This window comes from Hyperolius riggenbachi, chromosome 9 (genome assembly GCF_040937935.1).
Source record: "Hyperolius riggenbachi isolate aHypRig1 chromosome 9, aHypRig1.pri, whole genome shotgun sequence".
Taxonomy (NCBI): Eukaryota; Metazoa; Chordata; class Amphibia; order Anura; family Hyperoliidae; genus Hyperolius; species Hyperolius riggenbachi.
In genome coordinates, this window is record NC_090654.1 from 111,849,396 (window position 1) to 111,873,558 (window position 24,163).

Genomic DNA, 24,163 nt, shown 5'->3' on the forward strand with positions numbered 1-24,163 from the left:
CTGATTAAATAATTTATAAATATTGTAAAAAATAAATAATAAGCAATTTTATTTATTATGTTATTTTGACTACAGTTCCTCTTTAATGTTTTTTTCCCCTTCTTGAGTGAGTGCAGGGTAGCCTGATAGGTGAATTTCTAGTAAGGATACCTGAAACATTAGCATTACCTGCTGACTTGCAAAGCCAGCACACTGCAGATATGTATGACTCATGTTATATAACAGTGTGCAAGCGGTTAAAGTTATACTACATGAGAGGCGGAAGACCTTTTCACAAGTATATCTAAGCCGTGTGCAAAGTATCTTCCCCTCCTATCCTTGCCCCTCCCAACCCTGAACAAAAACAGAAGCTGTGCTGCTGTCTACTCACTGCAATTCACTGCAACATCAGCATCAACATGCCTAAGTGTCCCAAGTGCCAGAAAGAAGTGTACTTTGGTGAGTAGATGATAAACCTGCCCACTGTTTCCTTATACTGTGTGTAGGCTCATACTGGCTGTAACCCACAGCAACCAATAAGGAAACAGCACTTGTCAGACTGTAGAAACTAGAATGCCTTTTGTAATTAGTAGCTTTGGGTCTCTGCAGACATTTGCGATTTTCTGTGCAGTATTAATAATGATAATGAATGAATGAAACCTGTAATCTGATATACTTTTATAACTCCTACTTTCTTAGCTTTATCTAGAATAAATATCCCACACATGTGACTGCAAATTTTGCAACGTGAGCAACATTTTTTCCAGTGTTTTGCATTCATGTGGTGTTTTTTTTTTCCATAGCAATATAAGTCAAGCGATAACAGTACAGTAATTCAACAAGCGTGTAAAACTTTATTAGGCTTACTTAATAACTGGCAGTGCAAAGTGCAAGTAATCAGGAATCAACGTTCATTGCTCTGGCATCTCCAGAATGTAGCTGGTTGCTGTTGCACTTCATTCTGTCCCATTGGACTTTACATGTTTTATATTCTTTCTGTACTAATAAGGTGTGGACATTCTGTACTGCACTTATCCTCACTGCACTTTGCAGACACTAATAACTCAATCTCTGAATGTCTAGATTTATTATTGGTAAGAATCCCCTTACATTCATTTCCTGATTTTTCATGATGTGGCAGAATTATATGTGTGCGCATAGTAACACTGAGTAAACATGCAATCCAAGTGTGAACATGTACTATTGAGGTGACACTAGTTACATATGTCAGTGTAGAGATGATGGATATGTATGACACCCTCCAGTGAACTAAGCTCTGACAGCCTCCTCGCACTTCTCCCATTTACTCTATATTCACTTTCAGTTCTGTTTTCAGATGTCCTTGTGTAAATATCCCAGAGCATGTTTAAGGTGTGGTTTTCTCGTATTTTTTCTTGTATTTTACTTTCTGTGATAATATATAAATATATATCTTTTTTTCACTTAAAGTTATTAAACAAATGATGAGTCACTTGTACGGAGGCATCGGCGTATCTGGGTAATATAGCGCCTATGGCAAACACTGAAATTGTGCCCCCTTCTTTTCCCCAGCACTCCCTGTTTATTGGTTGAAAGGGTGTTAAGGGCAAGTTGAAATAGCTCAGTCCAACAAGCAATGAGAGACCACAATTCTATACTGCGGGAAAGGCAATTTAACTTTTATCTGCAGGCCACACTGCTGTTGTAAGACATGGGGGCACAGCACAGTGGCAAGCTTAGGGCGCAGCACAGGGGCAGGCATTGCAGCGCAGCACAGGGGCAGGCATGGCAGTGCATCACAGGAGCAGGCATGGCACCCATGGCACAAGCCATGCCTGCACCCCTCTAGATACGCCTTTGTCTAGCAGCAATATACAGGTAGCCCCCAGGAAACAAACAAGATAGGGACTGTAGATTCGTCCTTAACCTAAACCAGTCCATTAGTCAAAACAGTGTGCAATCTCTGTCCCCCATGCCTTCTCTGAGCTCCCCTGTGCCACTAGTGTCATCCTCTCTGCCACCTCTACCCCCATCACCCCCGTGTCACCTCTGCCCCCTTTTGCCCTCAGTGTACCACAGGTAAACGACACTTTGTTTAAAATACATTTAAAAAATTGGAATCGATTTTCTCAAAAACTACAAGGTCTTTTTGAATTTTTTTATCTTGTTCCCATGGAATCAAATTTGAAATTTTTGGGCCATTCATAAGTCGGTATTCGTAAGTCGGGGACTCCCTGTACAGACAAACTGTAAAGTCTGGAGTATATCAGAGTACTTAAGTGATCCAATGTAAAATGGCATGGATTTATTCAAAACATTGGAGGCAAAGGGTTACAGCTCTATCGTGGATCATATCAGGTCATAGCAAAAGGTTATTATTACACATTTATATCGTGCTTTAGAGAGAACACTGGAGAAGATACATCACCAGTTGTCAGTTTTTGAGTTGGCTCAAAATCTCTAGTCAGCAACACAGCCTGGGTCTAATTTGTGGAGAAGCCAGTTAACCAACTATTGTGTTTTTTTTGGGATGGGCAAGGAAACCAGAGACCCTGGAGGAAGCTGGCACAACACAGGAGAACTATGCAGACTCTATACAAATAGTGCCCAGCACACAAGAGTATATAGTTTTAGTATAATCTATAACAGGGAAACATAAGATCATAAGTGGTATTGGGGTGATCCCTTATCTGACAGCTGTTTCATGCTTCCTTCGTATCATGAGGAGACTCTTGAGAAAGCATTTTCCCATGTACTTCTGATGATGTATGATGCAGGGACAACACAAAACAGCTGTAAGGTAGTGGATCATCCTCATAACCTGTATGGCTTTACTTTGGTGCCTTCCATCACCTTGTTTGCTGAGCTGTATGTGTCTTGGAGCGAACACAGTGCTGAGTGAGCCAGCATTAGACTGCCAACAGCTAGAGTGTGCCAGGATCTTATTTCTCTATTATCCATGCAAATAGTTTCCTGGCTGGGATTTGATCCCGGGATTCTGGCGCTGCATAGTGAGAGTGTTGGCCACTTAGCTACTGTGTCACCCAAGGTTAGCTAAGTGGCAGTTATGTGGCCACTGGCATGTGTGAGCTCTTACAGTGAGAACTGCAGTTAAATAAATCCGGGATAAACTGCAAACATACAACAGTTAATTCACCAAAGTTTCAGGAACAGTTGCTATGTCCTCATATGACCCAGACATGGATTACAAACGTTCTCCTCCTATTAGCAGAACATCTTTAATAAATCCAAGCAAACTGTGTGGGATCACATATGCATGTTCAGTCCAAAGATCTCAGAAAAGGAGATTGTGTGAAATCTCACTTGTTAGCGATTGGCGGCATTGGTTGCTACATTCTCACTTTTTTGTTTATTAATGTTATTGTTGAAAGTATCAACAGGATTATTAACCGCAGTATACTAAAACAACCACAAGATGTCACTGTCTGTAAAACGTGATCTCTATGACATTGCTATTTCCTGTATTCTCTGTGTGTTCCTTCCTGTTCTAAGTAAGCTGCATTTCCTGATGGTAGTTTATTCCTTATCTCTGCATGTTTTTCTTCAGTAAAGAGTTCTAACTTGTTATACTGGTTGCTTATCTGCATGTACAGACCACTCTGGCTCAAAACGTAAGTGTAACTGGGGATGCAGAAGCACTAATGGGCCTATCTATTGACGTGGTTCTCTAATGATTGTTATAAAAATCCCGGTAATTATGCAGAAATATCTGCATGTATCTGGTTACCAGTTGATCTCCTTATTTAGGAACATGGTGGGCAGTTTAAATGATCACCACTTTAATAAGGACTTGCTCATTTCTAGGGACCACCACTTTTCCCAATAATTGTCTGCAATAAGTAATGATGGCTACATTTGTAAAGCATCAGTCAGAGTGATCACCACTTTATCAGGGATGCTCATCCGGATCCCGGGTACCCAGGTAACCCGGGTATCCGACCATTTTTCCGCTATCCAGGTCGGATCCGGATTCCGGATACCTGGGCCCAGATCCGGATAGCTATCTGCGGGTATCTGGCCGCAAAACCCGGGTACCCGCGGATATCCGACGGATATCCGGATCCGGGTACTAAAAGTAAGGAGATGATGTCATTGAGCCAATCAGAGGGCTCCCAGCAGAAGTCCTAGCAACCAATCACAGAGGGGAACCCTGGCCAGTCCCACCTGGCCTCATTGAGCCAATCAGAGGCCTCTCAGCCTAAGCCCTGGCACCAAATCACAGAAGGGAACACTGGCCAGCCCCCTGTATAGTAAGGAGGGCTGGCATGATTAGACAGATAGTCCTTGCTTGTGTGGCTGGCTGCTCACTGACAGACTTGCTCCAGTGCTGTTGGCTTAGCAAGTGCTGTGTACAGTGATAAACCTAAAGCTTTGAGTGCTAAACACCTTCACTACACTATTGTTCTATTGTTGTAATTGTTTGATTTCATTCACTCAGTTAGGTCCTGTCTATGTGTGCTGTGCAGGCCAGTATAGGTTAGGGAATATGGTTACTGTGTTATTGTATTGTAGTTAGTACTGCAGTTAGTTGTTAGAGAGTAGTACTGTGTTAGCTTACTACAGATTACTGCAGTGCTGCTGTGCTGAGCATTGTCAGTGTGACAGTTAGACAGATAGTGTGCACTGTCTGTCCTCTACTCTGCAGTCTGTCACTCCGTGCTGATTTGATTTAAAGTCCAACCCCAATTTTATTAAAGTAAAAGTGCCCAACATCATGTGATGACATCATCACGTATAAGTTGTACTATGTCTGCTGGCACCGGCAGCCAGGGGAGGGGCAGCAAGGGCAAGAGGACAGGGAGCAACATTACGGCCACCCTCAGAAGGTCTGCCGTGTCAGTGTCGACACCAGCGAGCAGCCTACCCTCAGTCAGCGAGCTTTTCGCTCCAGATTGAACTCAGGGCTGTTAGCCGCAAGGAGCTTGAGGAGGATGTTCTGGGGTTTGAGGAGGGGGGTATGATGTTGATGATGGGATGAAGGACCGTGACTACCATTCACAGGATGGGGATGTCAGCTCTGACTCTGAGGAGGAGGATGCGTCGGTGGGTTTGGCACGGAGGATCAGCAATGCAGACAGTGGCCGTGGAATGCGGGACCCACATCCTTCTGCCGCTACCAACAGCCGCACCACTCAACCCCCAACCGCCACAGGGAGAAAGGCAGCAGCATACCATTCAGGCCACAGGGGAATGTTCACCTCCCCAATCTGGCGGTTTTTCACTCCGCCCTCATTGGACAGCAAGTTTGCCATATGCAATGTGTGCAAACTACAGATGAGCAGAGCTTGTGACCCCTACAAGTATGGCACCTCCAGCTTCATCACCCATCTAGCCAAAAAACATGTTGTTGAGCATGAGGAGTTCAAGAGGCTGAAGCAAGCTGGCGCTGTCTCCCTCTGCCAAGGTGCCACAGGCCACTGCTGCTGATACCACCACCTATATTCAACCCAAAACACAATTGCGGTGTCATTTTTTGGAGGTGTCTGGGCTGAAAACTGTCATGTCCCAGTTGTGCGGTTGGACTTTGGACACATTGTGGGCTGCACGACCATCGACCGCTGTCTGGAACCTATCCTGATGTTAATAATTTACAGGCTTTTTTTTTTTTTCAATTTATGTTAACCAAATAATAAATTAGTGTTTCCCTTTAAAAAAAACATGATGCTACATGCATCATTTACCCTAAAAACCCTTTTTAAAGCTATTTAAAGGGCACTTCCAGTTTTTCTATCTGGATACCCGAATAGGTCGGGTACCTGCGGGTAATTTGGTCGTATATCCGAGTTCTCGCGGATATCCGCAAGGTCGGATCCGGATACCCGAATCGGATCCGGGTATCTGGGTACCCGGATCCGAATACATTCGGGTTTTAAAAAGTACTACTCGAGCATCCCTGCACTTTATACACCAGCACACAATGTTCAACACTTTCAATAGACCAGTGTTGTTTGGAAAATGTATTATCTTCAAAATAAGTCAGTGGTGTCTGGGTTATTGGCAGGTGGCGCCATCCTCATCAGTTGTTTGTGGTGGAAATTAATGGAGAAGTTATTGATGATGCAGATTTTATTGGCATTACCATGTGAGAGATCAGCTACAGGAGGTCTAGACTGAATTTGAAAAAGACAATGGGTGGTGGGGTATTAAAACGGTTTGGCATTGGGAAGGTACTTGATCATTACATGGATTGTTTAGGGTTTGGGAGGAATGCAGAAAACACAGAGGAAAACTTTCTCAAATCTAAATTGTCAGAGTACTAGTAAACCTCTCCACTAGCACCAGATTCAAACTAATTCACCCACTCACAACAACCAGTTGGCTAATGTAAGTCAAAGATCAGCACCATCATGTCAAATCACCTAGTCCGAGTATGTGTTGTGTGGCAGTGGCACAAAAAGTACAAAAAGCAGGAACTCAGTACATAAGCCAGGCAAGCAACATTTTTAGAACAAGGTCAGCTGTATCCACATTCATGCTCAATCATTTAAAGTTTACTTCACAGCATCATAATATGCAAGTACAAAAAGATCCTGAAGTCACTCAAAACAGGCTGTGGTGCAATTTATAGGTTGCCATGCCAAATTGTAGAATTCTAAACCTGCCTCTTCCACTGTGCTTATCACAAAGCCAACACTGCAGTCCTGCCCAGTGGACACACGGGGAGTGTGCCTAGTACATATGCCAAATCCAATCTACTCGAGAAAAATCCACATAGAATCACTTATGATCAGCAGAGCGAGCTGGTGTTCCATGTTCTTCAAGTTTCATGTCAGATATTGGAGGGCTGGGCTACCTTGAAGTTAGTTGATTTTTGCAGTCACTAGAAGCCTCTCCTTTGAGGCTTTAGGTGTAATTAAGTTTCGTCGATGGAGCCATGTCTTTTCCAGTCAATCATTATAACATGTTTGTCTTGTCTATAAAAATACAAAAGTTAAGAACAAAGAATATCTTAGGTGACATTGGATCAAGGTTTTGCATGTTAAAGTCATCATCATTAGAAGTCATTGACCCAAGCATTGTTCAAAATTATTAATAGTACTTCTAATTGGTTTTTTTTCCCCAATGAGCACCCATTAATTATGTATTTGTGTCACAATATCACTTCTAAGTCCTCTAGTGAGCTAAAATAACTAAAATAACCCCGCCCCTCTCCTAACACTCAATACCTCCCCCCCTCTCGCTAACTCAATTCTATCCGTTCCACCAGGAATGTCTGACCAACTCATATTTCCAAGACTCCCAGGTTTCCCCCTACTTTCTGAAGGAGATACCACGTTGTGTTCTCAAAGGGCTTCATAAGATGGAGCCATGTCTTTTTAAAACTGAAGTGGCTATTATGGAGGAGCAAACTAAATTCTCAAAGTAGGTTCTTATGTCTATTTAATCTTATATGTGTCTCATAATGATAAGAAGTACAATCAATATTGCAACATTAGAGTCCCACAGTGCCCATTAGCTGGAAAGGTCTACAAGATCACCCAGCCAGCTAATAAAACAGCAAAACTTAAATCACATTAACGTCTTAAAGTAGGTTTGAATCCTCATACAAAATTAATGTGACCTAAATGTAATAGATCGTGGGAGCAGCTATGATTTATGTATCCCATTGATGCTCTCCACTCTCATCTATCTCAGGTCCCCTTCACGCCGAAGTTATCCCCTGTGTGTGCGTATGTGCGCATTCTGTGATGTCACAAAGTGTTACACACAATGGAATATCCTGAAAGTGACAAACTGATCGCACTTATGCACCACTGCATATGGAACATGGTCCCATGGGGAAATAGGTAGGGTAAGCAGTAGCAAAGAAGGTAACTTACCTCCATGATAGTTTATTCTGAATAGATTAATTTATTCTGTAAATTCCGAAGTTAAAAAGTGCCAGAATTATACTTACTACGACTGTTTCCCCTCTTTCTTTTACCCAATGCAGTAACGGCTCACTACTTCATAATGCAGAAGGTAAGCATTGGGGTAGCTCTGGTTGGTCTAACACTGTGGCTGCCACTGCACTTCTCTCTTCACCTCTCCTGTCTGAGATAGGCTGGCTCAGTGGCACAGATAGAAGCAAAGTACCCCTCAGGACACACCATGAGGCTTCTCCTCCTTATAGATGACACAATTTCTAAGCGGTGTTTGTAGAGGCAGAAAACTGCCATGGCAGTTTTCAGAATGGGGCGTGGCTAATCAACAAAATCTGGATTTTATGGCACACGTGGTTAGTTTTTTGTCATTTTTTTTCCTGGTACTCTGTTATAACCTCTGCCGTCTGTGCTGATTTTGTGGATCTTGTTTTTACACCGAACATCCGCGTAAACGACATTAGTCAGGCGGAGCAGAGAAAAAAGACGATTTATAGCAGTTAATGGGACAGAAGGAGAAATTTAAAGGGTTTGCACATCCCTAGTAACAATATACATGAAAAAAAAACTCAAAAGATTACAAGTGGTTGTATTATTTTTATGACTGTTGGATATACTTTGTTTGCAGTACCGTTTGTGGTTTAGCAGATCATTTCGCAACTGTGTTTCCTAAGTTCAAGGGAAGTTCACAAGCCTCACCCACTCAGTTGTATCTGCATTCTTGTAAGATCCGGCAAGATCAGGGGTAGCCTTTGTTAATCTACTAAAGGTGTTACTGGTCCTAAGTGGAAACTCCTCCATATCTGTACAGCTTTATAAAGACTGAAGAACAGTGTGTACCTATATATATATATATATATATATATATATATATATATATATATATATATATATGTATATATATGTATATATATATATATATATATATATATATATATATATATATATATATGTATATATATATATATATATATATATATATATATACATAAATAATTGTTTCATGCTGCACAGCTTCAAACGGAGAAAGTACAATGTTTATTAGGGACATACCCCAAGATAAAAACAATTAAAACTGTCCAGCTGGCAGAGAAATCAAAAATATGGCATAATAAATATACATACATGCAAATCAATGCTATGCACATAATGTACAGTGCAAGGTGAGCCTAATGGTGCCCATACACGGCACAATAAAAACGTTCAATTTTCCCGTTTATTGGACCAAAACGATCGAATAGAATAAAAGTCGAAAATAATATTTTTTTCAATCCAGAAAAATGAACAATTATCCTGTTTTTTTAATAAAAATCCGATCAGACATGTTGGAAAAATCTTTATATTCAATCTAACGGAATAATCGATCAAAATGATCTAATTGAAAAAAAAATGTTACCATGTATCGGCACCATAAGGAATATTCAGTCACTGCTACCAGACTGCAGGCTGTGTGCACAAAGCTAAACCAATCATCGCCTGCGAGTAGAATAAACAATAAGTACAAACACCAAAGTGGCCGCCTTACCCTAGACACACCACCGAAGAAGCGCCGCCTGCCATGCATCTCTCACGTTCCAAATCCTCTTTTTCTTCCATCTCTGAGGGAGAAATGGAGGTTCTGCAACCTTCAACTAATGCACATGTATTTTACATTTTACAAATGTTTGTGATAGTTGTCCTATAAAGTGGACCTGAAGTATAAAATCCAAATCTGCACAGGCATTAGCAAATATACTACAATAGCAAAAATAAGTGTTTAAAAAATGACTTTTTGTGCCAAAAATATCTAGATTTTCTTGCTAGGCCATACCCTCCTCCTGAAAATCCATCCAGTAAAAAGGTTTGAGTTCCTCAGGCCCTCCACAGAAAATATAGGAAGTTCAGCTTCTCCCTGACTTAATTTGATACTATTTTACACCACTCTTACAAATCCTACCCACAGAGCCATATCCAGTTCACGCCTACTACTGATGAAGGCCAAAATAGGTTGAATCTGTACATTAGATTATATGGCTTTGTAAAATTCATAAGCTAAAGTTGTTTGTTAAACTAATGGATCTACATGTACACGTGCCTGGCTTACAAATGCAAACCTGAGCTGAAAATAAAAAATAAACATACACACATCATACTTTAGTCCAACTGTAGTCTACTCATCAATCTCTTTCTCTTATCCTGCATCCTGTTTGTCCACTGTGATCGATGGAATTCTCCTTCCACCATTTTGAAAATGGCCATTACCCCATAACAGCTTCCTGGTCAGCACACTGTTAATCTGTAATATTGCCCACTTGAGCCATAGGGAAACAGACACTACCTTTCATATTGGTTGTCCTTTCAGTTATAACTGACTCCAACTGATATATAATTGACTGTAACTGATATTTCAGTTCTGACAAAATCTTGTCAGAACTGAAAGGAATCATTGCTAGAAAAAAATGATGAGCTTCTGAGAGGAACTGACGGTGAGGTAAATATGTAATACTGATTTGGTACATCATGTGTTTATTTGTTAAATCATTTTACTTGGTTCAGGTTCACTTTAAATGAATGATTTTCAAATCCTATCCATTGCTTTGACATGAAGGGATGTTGATTTTTGCTTTTGTACAGATAAAACATGCAAACACAAAATCATACTTACAGGTTCATCTTTAGAGACCCATATTTCAGCGCAATTTCTCTTCTGCTGAATTCAATGCAGTCTTCATTAATATAACATATGGACTCCCTGAAAGCTAGAAAGCAATGGCACTACTAGTTTGTCTTTGCAATCATAGCCCAGAGTAATAGGAAACTCCATAAATAATTCTTACAAACCTGATTCATTTTCCTCCTGTTCTTTGTGCTTTATGCACCGCTTGTATCCACGCTCTTCCGAAGGGGACTTTATGCTCTCTTTGTCTCTGCGATATTATCCATTTCCCTGGGTACATTTTCCATTACAGGTCCAGTGAATGGAATTACCGCTTATATAATCAAACAAGACATGAGTTAGCTGAACTTCAGGAGTGTTAATAAAACTAGCTCCTTAGTTACAGATATATGTACTGTATAAACTAATTTTCGACTACATATTTCCCCTTGTTTAAAATCAGCTTTAAAAAAAAATTGCAGACAGCAGAGTTGGAAGCTGTTATGAATCACGGTTTGAGTTTATGTAATCATGAGGAAAGTGTTTTATAATTCCTGCTGGGCTATGAAGTTTCCTCAAAGCAGAAGCCAGAAATGCTGTTATGTCTGAAGACAGTCATACAGTATATATCTCTGGAGCTGTTAACCAACCAAGCTGTTTCTCTGGTTCTCTCACAAATAGGATGAATTGGACAGCTGGCTGTAGATGGAAACTGAGGGATATCAAAGGGTTATGGCTGATAACCTTTGAAGAAAGTCTTAGACTGCATTCACTCTATTTTACCGCATACACATTTTTACATGTATGTTTCTAAAGCTTACCACACATATGTGTTGATATGCGTACAAATGCATGTAAGGAATGTGTGCACTTAGCACAGGTATAGGTATAGGCCCCTGTGGAGCTACATATGAGCACAGCCATGCTCAGATGCAAAAAGTTGCGTTACTTTGCCGCCGGGTAACACCACTACATGTCAACAATGACACTCTTGGTGCTACAAACGTTACCATTCAGCTACATGAAATTTCAGCCAAAAGGCCCTTGTGCTTGCCCGACAAGTACACACTTCAGCCAGAGGCATAGCTAAAAATCATAGGACCCCATAGCAAAATTTTGTTTGGAGCCCCCCCCCCCCCGGAAAAAAAAAATACAAAATGATAAGGTACCTTTGTGCTCCAGGTAGCCACCAGTATTAGCTTGCCCCAGTATAGGTTGCTAGGGTAGCCCCCCAAGTGTAGGTGGCCAGAATAGACCTCCCTAAAGTGTAGGTAGTCAGATTACAAGGAAAAAGCAAAGAAGAGGTGACTGTACACCTTAAAAGTGAGCAATAGAGGAATCCAGTTCACTATGCCAAAGTTATCATCCTGGTACAGAGGGGATCCGGGAATAATGGGCACATCACCAGGTACTTTTCATGTGTTTTATAAAGCCACTGATGTCATTTGAATACCAGCCATCATCACAAAGGCTGTTATATATAATACACAAAACACATTCAAAACAGGTGCCTGGCATTCAGCTTATGTAGAATCTACAATGGGATCATGTTGTTTTTGAAGCAGAGTTTTTTCTATTCATCTTGCTTGCTTTTATGCCTTGGTGACCCATGTCAGTACCCATTTTACTGTTCAGTTTAAAAAAAAAAAATATTGACGGTTTTATATGTATCCACCCATTCTCAAACCACAAACCATTTTAAATTGTGCTCATATATTGTGAACATAACCTCTTTGGTTTACGTTGAAGTCACTCAAAAATGGACATAAGTAAACATTGACCCAATTCTGCAGTCTTTATTAGTGTATTTACTAGTACTACTATGAAAGTGATGAAAATTAAAATAGTTCTGCATTATTTGTGGAAGTGTGCTCTTACCATTTCAAAAATGTGCACAAAGATGATAAATAAGGGGTCCTTGCAAAAAGCAATGTTGCAGATAAAGGGATTAGTTGGGCGTTGTTGCAATTGATATAGTTGGATGGAAATTGGGGGGGGGGGGGGGGGGGGGGGTCTTCAGACAAAAGGTCTCCTATTTGCGCTGGTCTCACAATTGTACTGAAGGGGTGTGACAGAGCAGAAACAAGCTGGATTTACACCTTAGGAGCCTAGAGGCATAAAACAATTATGTGCCCTTAATCCATCCATTATTACGCACCACACTCCAAGCCACTCCCCTGCTACACAGCTGGCAGGATGCACACACTTGTCCATATTTGTGCAGTTTTGATGGATGGATTTTGATGTATGCTGCTTTATCTGCATGCAAATGGACAGTGGCATAGCTAAGGAGCCATGGGCCCAAGTACAAGTTTTATGCTGGGCCCCCCAAGCACTCTATACATAACAATAGATAATTACGCCAAAACCTGAATAGTACACAATGGGCTTGATTCAGAAAAGGGTGTAAAGTGTTAGCATGCCAGTGAAAAGCCACTTTGCATGTGCTAACATGCTTTGCATGTGCTAAGTAGTTAGCACATGCAAACTACTTAGCACCGTAGTTAGCACATGTAAACTACTTAGCACCGTAGTTAGCACATGTAAACTACTTAGCACCGTAGTTAGCACATGCAGGGGCGTAGCAATAGGGGGTGCAGAGGTAGCGACCGCATCGGGGCCCTTGGGCCAGAGGGGCCCCGAAGGGCCCTCCCTCAACTACAGTATTAGCTCTCTATTGGTCCTGTGCTCATAATTATCACTTCTATAGATACTGTGAATGGTGGTAATCACTAACAAACTGCTCCCCATCCCCTTCTTGCACCTCTGACACTGTAGTTGCCATTGGCAGGTTTTGGTGCGCAGTGGCAATTGTTATGTATAGAGTGCTTGGGGGGCCCCACTGTAAAACTTGCATCAGGGCCCACAGCACCTTAGCTACGCCACTGAGCACATGTAAACTACTTAGCACTGTAGTTAGCACATGTAAACTACTTAGCACCCTAGTTTTTTTTTTTTTTAAATCAGTGTTTATTCAACAAAGAAAAGGAACATATGACAGAATATGCAGTGTAGCAGTGCGCCTTCTAACTTTTCCAACAGTAGCTTCAGCATCAATTATCACTGTGGAAGATGAGAGGTATTGTTAACAATAATATAATGATCGTCACATAATATATAGAGCTCAGATTGAATTTAAATTTCAAAATATTCTATCTTTTACAAGATCATAATTAGCAAGACCAGGGGTATCTAACCATGGAGCTTAGCACCCTAGTTAGCACGGTGCTAAGTAGTAGTTTGCATGTCCTAACTACGGTGCTAAGTAGTTTGCATGTGCTCACTACGGTGCTAAGTTTGCGTGTGCTAACTACGATGCTAAGTATTTTGTATGTGCTAACTACTAAGCACCCTAGTTAGCACGCTCAAAGCCTGTAGGCGTGCTAACTGGGTTAGCACCGTTTACTGAATCGAGCCCAATGTCAGAGAAATGTAAGCAGTGAACAGTTAAAGACTACTACTATTGAAAGAGGTAATTGTTACGAGCATAGCACCATTGAAGAGTTAATACTGCAGTTGAGGGAGGGCCCTTGTGGTCCAGAGGCCCCGATGCGGTTGCAACCTCTGCATCTCCTGTTGCTATGCCACTGCATATGGACAAGTGTGAGCAGTCCACACCAGTTATTATTTTAAATATATAAAATGCATCATAAAATGTCTCACCCCAGCATGCGCCCCTCCAATAGGAGCACCTTTAGGCCCGGTTCACATTAGCGTTTGCTATCAGGATTTTCCGGATCGGATCCGGAACGCATACTGTACAAACGGAACGTATGTTCCGCATAGCAATGTAATGTCTATGCGGACGTTCACACGCGTCCGTTCCGTACGTACCGGAGCCGGATCGGATCCGGACTCCGGACTCTTTTCCAACATGCGCTATTTTTTGGGTCCGGATCTCCGGCCCACGCATCCTGACCGGAGCCGGACCTGAGCCTGACAGCACCATCAGGCACACAGAAACCAATGGGGAACGGAAGGCACAGAACACACTGCCTACAAAAACCTGACATTCTACCCCACTTCCTATGCGTATCCAAGCGGCCATTTCGGATGGGGACACATGGGCCAAGCATGTCTGGAGTGGAGCAGCAGTGACAGACGTGCTGGAGCTGTTTTGGCAGAATGTTGGAGGTGGAGGTGAGGCCTACAGCGGAGGAACCTGATTCTACAGGTGCACCTTCTGCTGACCCCAACATTTTTTTATTTAATTTCGCTATTTTTTGCCCACGGATCCTGATGGCAGCCTGATGCATGCCTGATGCAAACGGACCGGATCCTGATCCGAACCGTACGGTTCCGATCAGGATCAGGTCCTGATCCGATCAGGATCTGATCAGGATCCGGTCCGTTTGCAAGGCAAAACGCAAGTGTGAATGGGGCCTTAGGCATATGCCTGTTGTATCTAATGGGAAATTTGGCCCTGATGAGAAGCGGGTGGATTGTGTATGCACAATCAGTAAATGTACCTGTGCATCAGAGTAAATATATTATTCATATACAGAATTCAAAATAGAAGGAAAAAGGCGTGCATAGCAGGAAATAATATTTTGTTGTAGATTTGCTTCTGTGAACATAGACAACACCCAGGTCTATTCAGGGCTGGATTTCTGCAAAGGCCTTAAAGGCACTGGTCTTGGGCGGCTGGACAAAGATAAGGGTTTGCTGCATGGAAATTAAAAGATTGGATGCAAATCTATTTCCCCCCCCAGTCTCTCTGGCCCTTCTGCTGCAGATACTAGGTGTCACTATCCTTTCTGCTCTCTGTATTCCTCTCAATCTGATTTTTTTTGTATGTCACGCAAGATGCGTCAGACCGAGAGTAAGGCAGAGAGGACAGTGACACCTCGACCCAACAGGGGATTAGGTAAGGTCTATCACTGCCACTGCACTGATCTGTAGGTCTGAGTGGCAGCCAGGGGAGAAATGGAGGGGGCCTGGTGGAGGAGGAGGAAGAAGTCTGGGACCCCCCGTCAGTTTCCCCTCCTTCCCCGGGATGGTGGGGGCTGCTCCTCCATAGTTACACTAGAGATGGAACTGAGGAGCAACACATGAAAGAGGGAAGCTGCTGCCCAAAAAAGATGTAGAAATCAGCAAGAAGCTGTTGTACATGGATGTTACCCACATGAAATGGGAGGGTAGCTGCAGGGCATGGAGGATGGGGTGGGGAAGAAAAAGTATAAATCCGCCTTGATTGATGCAGCCTGAATGACGGGATAATAAGTGTGACACACTGGGAAAAAGTATGGCTGACACGATATTTTGTCGATAACATCGATAGTTTGGCCCACTACAATGATAAGATTAATTACAATATCAGCCCCCATAAATGATGAATGTTTAGGATAAGATAGGAAAAAACAAGGTGAAAACTATAAACAAGTAAATATTGCAGCGCTAGAGTTACTAAAATAAATGTTTGTTCTGTTCAGTAGTGTAACATATGGTACTGTTTAATTTTAGGTTGTTGTTAGTAAGGCTCTCTTTGTATTATGATCCTTTGATGCACTGCCACAGTTTAGTCTCTACAGAGTGAACAGCTTACTTACTGAGCCTGTCTGCTCTTAGATTTGACAAAGTGCCATTTGCAATGTAAGTCATACCTCCCAACATTCTGAAATAGGAAATGAGCCATCTTTTAATATGAGGAATGGCCAAGCCACACCCGAAGACAGGCAGACCGCAAGGAATTCTTGAGCAAAACTATATTTTCAAACCATAATTCCATACAGACATCTGCAATAGTCATCACCCACGCAAGAAACACTGGAAGGCTACACGTCAACGTAAATGCATTACTACTCTTGCTTACAAACACACACACACACACACACACACACACACACACACACACACACACACACACACACACACACACACACACACACACACACACACACACACACACACACACACACACACACACACACACACACACACACACACACACACACACACACACACACACACACACACACACACACACACACACACACACACACACACACACACACTAGACGGGCAAACACAAATATGGTACACAACACAGGTACACACACACACAAATATGATACACAACACTAACACTAGCTATGGGCCCCGATGCAAGTTTTACTATGGGGCCCCCCAAGCACTCTATACATAACAATTGAATAACAATTGATACAGTGCACCAAAACCTGCCAATGGCAACTACAGTGTCAGAGGTGCAATAAGGTAATGAGGAACAGTTTGTTAATTATTACTGCTATTCAAACCATCAATACACGTGATTATTATGAGGTCAGGACCAATAGAGAGCTAATACTGTAGTTGAGGGAGGGCCCTTTGGGGCCCCTCCGGCCCAAGGGCCCTGATGCGGTCGCAACCTCTGAAACCCCTATTGCTACGCCACTGACACACACGTAACAAAACAAGCAAATCGGGTTGGAAACAATTAGGATATCTCTAAAGCTACAGTAAATACACACATGCAATAATTGTCGCCCGACAATACGGGGCCCGATGCTGTACAGTCGCATCGGTAGCCTTCAGGCTAGTGAGGCGTTCTGTTGCTAGAGAGGGGGGTGGAGTGATGACAAGCATACACTGGATTGACTTCCCACAGTTGGAGGAGGCAAAAACAATGCGATCAGAACTGCTCGGTCCTCAGGGGATCCATTATGACGGATCCTGAAGCAACGTATGGTGTACACACACTAGATGAGCAAACGATTATCTGCCAAAAGTGATTATAGGCAGCTTCAGCCGACTTTTATACAGTGTGTATTTCATAACCAGAAATCTATACATTTCATATGTGCTCCTTATAGGGATAGGGAATAATGCTGATTTAAATCCTATTAGCAATGAAACAGTGAAACCTTTGTTCCAAATTGTAAAATACATTATTTATTATTTGCTTAAGCAATGGAGTTGCAGCATAGAGACACATGGTGGGATGCTCTAGTGCCAAACCCTTGCTTCCCAATAATGAAGGTTAATATATAATATACAGTTACAGGTTTACCATTCACAGATGACAGTGGAGAATCTTGGAAAACCAGTATGCTGGGAGAGCAGTCAAACAGTTTTACTTCTTATGGTTTGAACAAAAACAAAGTTTCAATTCACATCCTAAATCAATGAAGGCATCAGTGGTGGGTTTCAGTCACATCCTTTAGAACTGGAAAAGTGATACCAAGATGTTTTATAGCACTAGCTGTGTGCGTGTTATTTCAGGAGTTATAAAATAGTTGTCCTTCTACATTCCATTATGTATTCAAAGCAAAATTAGGTTTTATCCGGATTATATAAAAGTAAGACAAAATACCATAACAGTATAATTGTTCAACAACAGCCTTGTTGATCCAACAGGAGTTCTTCCATACTTTCCAAATAGAGAAATAAACATTTAAAGAAAACCTGTTAAAGCATGGATGGCACCACATATATCCATACAGCGGGCCATGGTTTTTAGAGCACTTGCTCTAATCTAAAGATGTTAACATGGAAATGTTAAAACAATGATGACTAATTCGAGAGTGACCTTATCTTTTAAATAGTTTTAGCTGTAAGTTGAACAGATATAACTTGTGAGGAAGGAATGTAATGTAATTGTGTAACTGATTAGTCGCCACCACAATACAGAAATATTGACTATGACTACTGCAGCTGTTTCATATTCAGCAATATTTATGCTGTTCTCACTATGGTCCTTATGCAGTACAGGAAAAAGCTTTTACTCTAACTTTCAAGTAAAGCCCAAGGATTCTTCTCTCAGCATGGATTTGGCTCATGAGTGGATCTGAGCCTGCCTGATTGACTCCCTGGTACTTAACATATTAGTTTCTGGTGAGGGTTGCTGCTCTGTCAATGATTGTTGCTTCCTTCTGTCCAGGCTAGGTCAGCTATCAGTGTTTCCTACTGTGTCATCTCCCATACTAACCCACTGTAACTGGTACCTGCTGAATTCCGTCTTAACCTGCTGTCATCACTGATTTCATCTTTCTCCTTTGTCACTATATGATGGCTAGCAAAAGTGTACCCAAGCACTGGAGGTTCCAGAATGATTGTGGAGGTAGTGCATTTCCATCCATTCCTGCTCCCTCGACATGCAGAGATGTAATTACAAATAGTGGGATCCCACAGCAAAATTTTCAACCCCAGCCCCTTTCTCCCTCCCCCATGGTGACCCCTATGACCAAGGCTTTTATAACAATTATGACCACCATGGCAAACCCTGTAACATTATGTCCACCATGGCTCCTCCCACCCACAATGAATATGGCCACAGTAGGAGTGGGGCCCTGTATTGGAGGGAGAGATGCTTAGATGTTGCTCCCCCCCCCAAGTGCCATGCTCCCCTGAAGTTGCTGCTCCCCCAATAGCTAGGCTTCTCTGTGCATGAATCATCACATTTGCTGGTTCAAGAATATATCAACTTGCAAGACTGAATTATACCCAAGTTTTTTTTCCTTGGCAGCTTTCTTCCATGTACAACAGAGCCCCTCCCTTACTATATATAGCCCCTTCGTTCATGTGTAACACAGCCCCTCTCATTCACGTACAGATCCCTTTCCATATGCAGCAGCCCCCTATTCTATGTCCAGCTGCCCCATTGGGCAACAGCCACACAAGGCCCTGGCCCATGTAGCCTTTCCATAAATCCATCCCTGTTAACCTGTATAAACAGCACTATACAAACATATAATACTATTACTGGAAAGAGAAGAACAAAACGATGTTTAACGCAACAGTGATGGGTTGTAATGTCTGGCAGCTAGATATTATTTATATGCTAACAGTAGCAGAGCAAAAGCTGTGGGAATAGCAGTTGGCTGTAATACTACACATTATATTGTTTATATCCCCTATAGGTCAGAACAAACTTAAGCTATGTAATGCTGAGCTGACGCCAGGCTGACTTTATATGGAGCTGGGAAACACACACATCCCGCTGTGGTTCCCAAATGTTATGCTCCAGCTGTCCATTTTTAGGCACCAGTTATCTTGCTGCAGGAATTTTCCAGTCCTGTGACGCCTACAGATAAAATGTGTTGTCCCGTTTATCAGCCCTAATTATCATGATAGGACTTTGTTATTAATAAAAGCTGCATCATTTAGATGATAGTGATGTCACTGAAAAATCAGCCAATGGCTTGGCATTCCGCTATCTTGTAGCCTTCGCATTCATTCTGTTTATGACAATTCCAGCTATTGGTATTACAATTCTAGCCGAGATAGGTTATCAAAGTGGCGTAAAATAAGTAATATAAATGTGTATTTTATAAGGCATGATTGCGGGACAGCTCATTGTCTAAAGTACAGCTATGATGCAGACTGTATCAAATGATCCGTGTCCTTTTTGTGCAAGTAATTCCCTTCTTTCTTTGTCTGCATGCATATCTGTTTGGCTGCAGCTGAAAAGTGTTTATTTTTAGTGCAAGAAAGCACGGTATGTCCTGCGTCAGCGACTGGGCTCCTCTCCAAGTAGGAATTAGCCAAACAGGACGTTCCAAAGAAATCTTACCATCTTGATAAAATTTTTAGTATTCATAGCAGAATGTCATCTGAATGTACAGCTCTTAGGAATGTGTCACTTATATGAGATATAACAATGTAAAGCATGTACAGTGTAACTGCTTATCAAGGAAGGCTTTTAAAGCAAACCAGTGACGGGCATGAAATGGTGTCTACTAAGTGTCCGCCAGTCTCTGCATTATAGTAGAGCATGCGGGTGTGCAGGATGGATGTCCATGCCCTCTTAAGACCCAGCACCTCTAGCCCACCTGACACTAAACTTGCCTCTTCCGGTCAGGTTGTTGGGGGTCTGGCTTAGTGGGATGTGGAAAGGCCCCCTGACTTCGCAGATGATTATAAGCCACCCTCCAGTGTAGAGGATGGTGTATTGTCAGGTCAGCAAACAGAGGACTTGTCTTAGCGGAAAACCCAGGATTTTCAAGGGGGGGGGGGATTCCTGAAAGGTTTCCCTCAGCCATGCACAATACAGTATAATAATATGGTAGGACTTCATGTTGGGTACATACTAAGCAATTTTCCATGCGACTGACAAGATCTGACAATTATTTCCGACATGTCCAATCTGCTCCCGATCGACAATGGGATTGATCAGGAGCAGTTTGGATACCGATAATAATGACGACAGCCGACATTGGTAATAAAGGGGAAAGTGAAGCATTCACACAGCAGGGTATAGGGCTGTGCTCGTACCTGACTCTGTTACGTTCCCCAGAGCTGCTCCATGCTCTGTACACACGCTGCTGCTACATCCAAAGTCAACTGTAGCAGGGAAAGAAAGGGGCAGTGCTGTGAGCTGCAGGATACCTGCAGATATTCTGGCGTCTCAACTTGTGCCTGTCCCAAGACACGGCTCTGGTCTGAGGGGATTCTGGGCTGCAATAATCCCCCTGAACTTGCCTATGCATCTACAGTTGATGTCATACTCATTTCCACTAAATAAAGACTACAGAGCTACCTGATTCTGCTCTTAAAATTAGTACTGTAGGGAGGGTAGGAGGTCTCTACAGTTCCTAGCATAGATTGCCAGATGGAAAGGTTTTGCTTCTTGCCAATTACTGGATTAGTGTAGGTGCTGAAAATGAAGACTTCTGTCTTTCTTTTTGCAGGTACCGTAATTATTAATTTTTTGGAAAGATGTATGTGCTTTCATACCTATATTATGGCTCATCTTTCCCCATAGACAAAAGACATGATGCTCATTTAATATTTGTGACCATTGTTAAAGTAGTATTCTATCTAAAGAGACTATAAAGTGAAAAATAAGCATGTTACCGATCTTCTAATCAGAGGAAGTTATAATGACTTGCAGGGTCTGTTTCCTCTAATGCAGTCTCTGAGCCCAGTGTACATTGATATAGGATAATATATGATAATGCTGCTATATGAAAAATGAATGATAAGTTACTAAATATTGTTTTGTTTTCTTGCAGCCGAGAGGGTAACTTCTCTGAATAAAGACTGGCACAGACCATGCCTAAAATGTGAGAAATGCAACAAGACGCTGACTCCGGGTGGTCATGCTGAGGTATAGTATCTATGATCCTTCTGCAAATATTTCTTGGTTTTCCAGTCCTCTATCTTTAGACTAAAAATACAAACACTCTTATAGGTTGAAGCAGGTAGCATCACTGCAATTGGTTTGGCTACTGGCACTTGTCTGTGAGATTGCCAACACGATTGTCTTGGGGATTTTGGAGCACGCTGATTGGTTTGGGTGATGGTTAGCAGCAATAACATTCCTGATCCCAGCACTCTGAAGGCTTTGTGCCCTGGTCCTTGGATTCAGTGTTAAGGCAGAAGACAATAAAAAAACAAAACACATACATCCAGGCACATCACCTCTAGTTAAGACATTTAAATAAGTAATTTAAGGAAAGGGAGGTGCTAAAGGGGGTGTGGCCAGAAAAATAGCACAAATCAGTAACCCTTTGCACACTTGCAGTTCAAACAAATGCATTCATAGATTCACTCATCCAGGCACCACTGTTAGGCAACAGTAAATTCGGGCGCCTGAGGCTAGTGGACAAATCGGGCGCCGCCATTCACTTCTATAATAAATATCGTTTAATGGGCGCCCGGTAGGAAAAAAGGGCGCCGGAGAAAACTAACGTTTTAAAAGCGGCGCCCGGAGACTTAATGTTTTATTACTGTTTCTCATGATTACACATTATTTAATGATTTATACATGTTTAAATATTATTTTTAAACGAAAACCAGTACAATATTTTTTTCAAACATTATTTTTAAACGAAAAACATTACTTTTTTTTTTTTTTTTTTACATTATTTTTAAACGAAAAAAATAACAGGGGGGTCTTAGGTTTAGGCACCAACAGGGGGGTCTTAGGTTTAGGCACCAACAGGGGGGTCTTAGGTTTAGGCACCAACAGGGGGTCTTAGGTTTAGGCACCAAAAGGGGGGTCTTAGGTTTAGGCACCAACAGGGGGGTCTTAGGTTTAGGCACCAACAGGGGGTCTTAGGTTTAGGCACCAACAGGGGGGTCTTAGGTTTAGGCACCAACAGGGGGGTCTTAGGTTTAGGCACTAACAGGGGGGTCTTAGGTTTAGGCACCAACAGGGGGGTCTAGGGGTTAGGGGTAGGTACAGGGAGGGTTACTTAGGCACCAACAGGGGGGGGTCTTAGGTTTAGGCATCAACAGGGGGGTCTAGGGGTTAGGGGTAGGTACAGGGAGGGTTACTTAGTAATTTTTTTTTAAAACGTTATTATGCGTTTCATTATTTAAACGAAAGATTAACGTTTTTTACAATTGCCGATTTAATACACAGTATTTAATGATTTATAACGTTTAAAAACATTACTTTTAAACGAAATACATTTTTAAACGTAATCCATGTTTATCGTTAAAAACCCGGCGCCCTTTTTTCCCATCGCCCCTTTTTAACGTACGCCCACTGTTATCCCTACAGCTAAGTTAACCACTTGAGGACTGCGGTGTTAACCCCCCTAGTGACCAGGCGATTTTTACTTAATTGGACCACTGCAGCTTTAAGGCAAAGCTGCAGGCCAGTACAACTCAGCTCACAAGTGATTCCCCCCTCCTTTTCTCCCCACCAACAGAGCTCTCTGTTGGTGGGGTCTGATTGCCCCCACATTGTTGTTTTTTTTTTAAAAATAAATATTTATGTTTTTTATTTTTAAATACCCTTTACTATTTTTGTTGTTGTTGACTTTCCCCTCCCTCCCTCTCCCCTGCCGGCCAATCACGTGATCGGCTGTCATAGGCTTCTGCCCAAGCAGGAGATGCGTGCGCAGCATGTGCGTGATCTCCTGCTAGCCCCATAGAGGACCGTTCACGCCAATGGGCGTGGAGTGGTCCTGGGGCTGCCACACTGCTCACGCCAATTGGCGTGGAGCAGTCGGCAACTGGTTAAAAGCCGGAGTCTTAGATCACAAAGGAATTCATTCTCTTGCTTAGTCACCTACACTGCGCAGAAGTACCCAGGTAAATGTAGGTGTCCTAACTCTGGCCCTGTAACATGCATAGTGCAAACATGCAGACATTCATTGCATCAAATCTATCCAGGGATTAGGCGTACACATCCTGACATCCTCTCCTGGGACAGATAGCGCTTCATACCAATCGCACAAGGGAGCTGATGTAATGTATCCATGCGCACAATGCTGAAGACAATGAAAGGAGGGTATCAGTTAAGGTCAGAGAAGAGTTAGGTGGAAGGGTATGTGGAGGTTAGGTTTAGATGTCAGGCTTAAAAGATTATGCATTAGGGAGGGGAGGTTAGGGTTAGGCATTAAGGATTAACATTAAGCCGGGAGGTTGGAGTTGGGCATAAACAGGGTGGTTAGACCTGAGCATTAGATAGGGGTTAGATAAAGGGGGGATTTTAGAGTTTGGCCTCTGAAAGAGATTTATTGAGAAGGGTCTGCTTGTCAGTGAAGGAACATGGGTCAATAGCATCTCAATCTGACAAGTGATCAGTCAATCAATGATTAGAAATCAATCAAATAATAATGATCAATCTAGTACCTTGTCCCACTCATACCTGGTCAGATTTGAGAAGATTCCACAATTAACCTAGCTTGGACAAAGTGAATTGGCTGTTGATCCCTTTCTCTAAAGGCTCATATACACGTCCAACTTAATGCACAACCAACTGCACAACATGACCAGCGCTGCGTAATATGTT

The 24,163-nt window shown here is 42.2% G+C and overlaps 1 protein-coding gene across 1 annotated transcript in view; it reads left to right on the forward strand.

Moving 5' to 3' along the window:
- Positions 1-326: 326 nt before the first annotated feature.
- Positions 327-24,163, forward strand: part of CRIP1 (cysteine rich protein 1) — a 31,878-nt gene continuing 8,041 nt past the window's right edge. The window contains exons 1-2 of the mRNA XM_068253346.1: positions 327-438; positions 21,429-21,523. Coding sequence (XP_068109447.1) covers positions 399-438; positions 21,429-21,523 — 135 coding nt within the window. The 5' untranslated portion in view covers positions 327-398. The remainder of the gene's footprint in view (positions 439-21,428; positions 21,524-24,163) is intronic.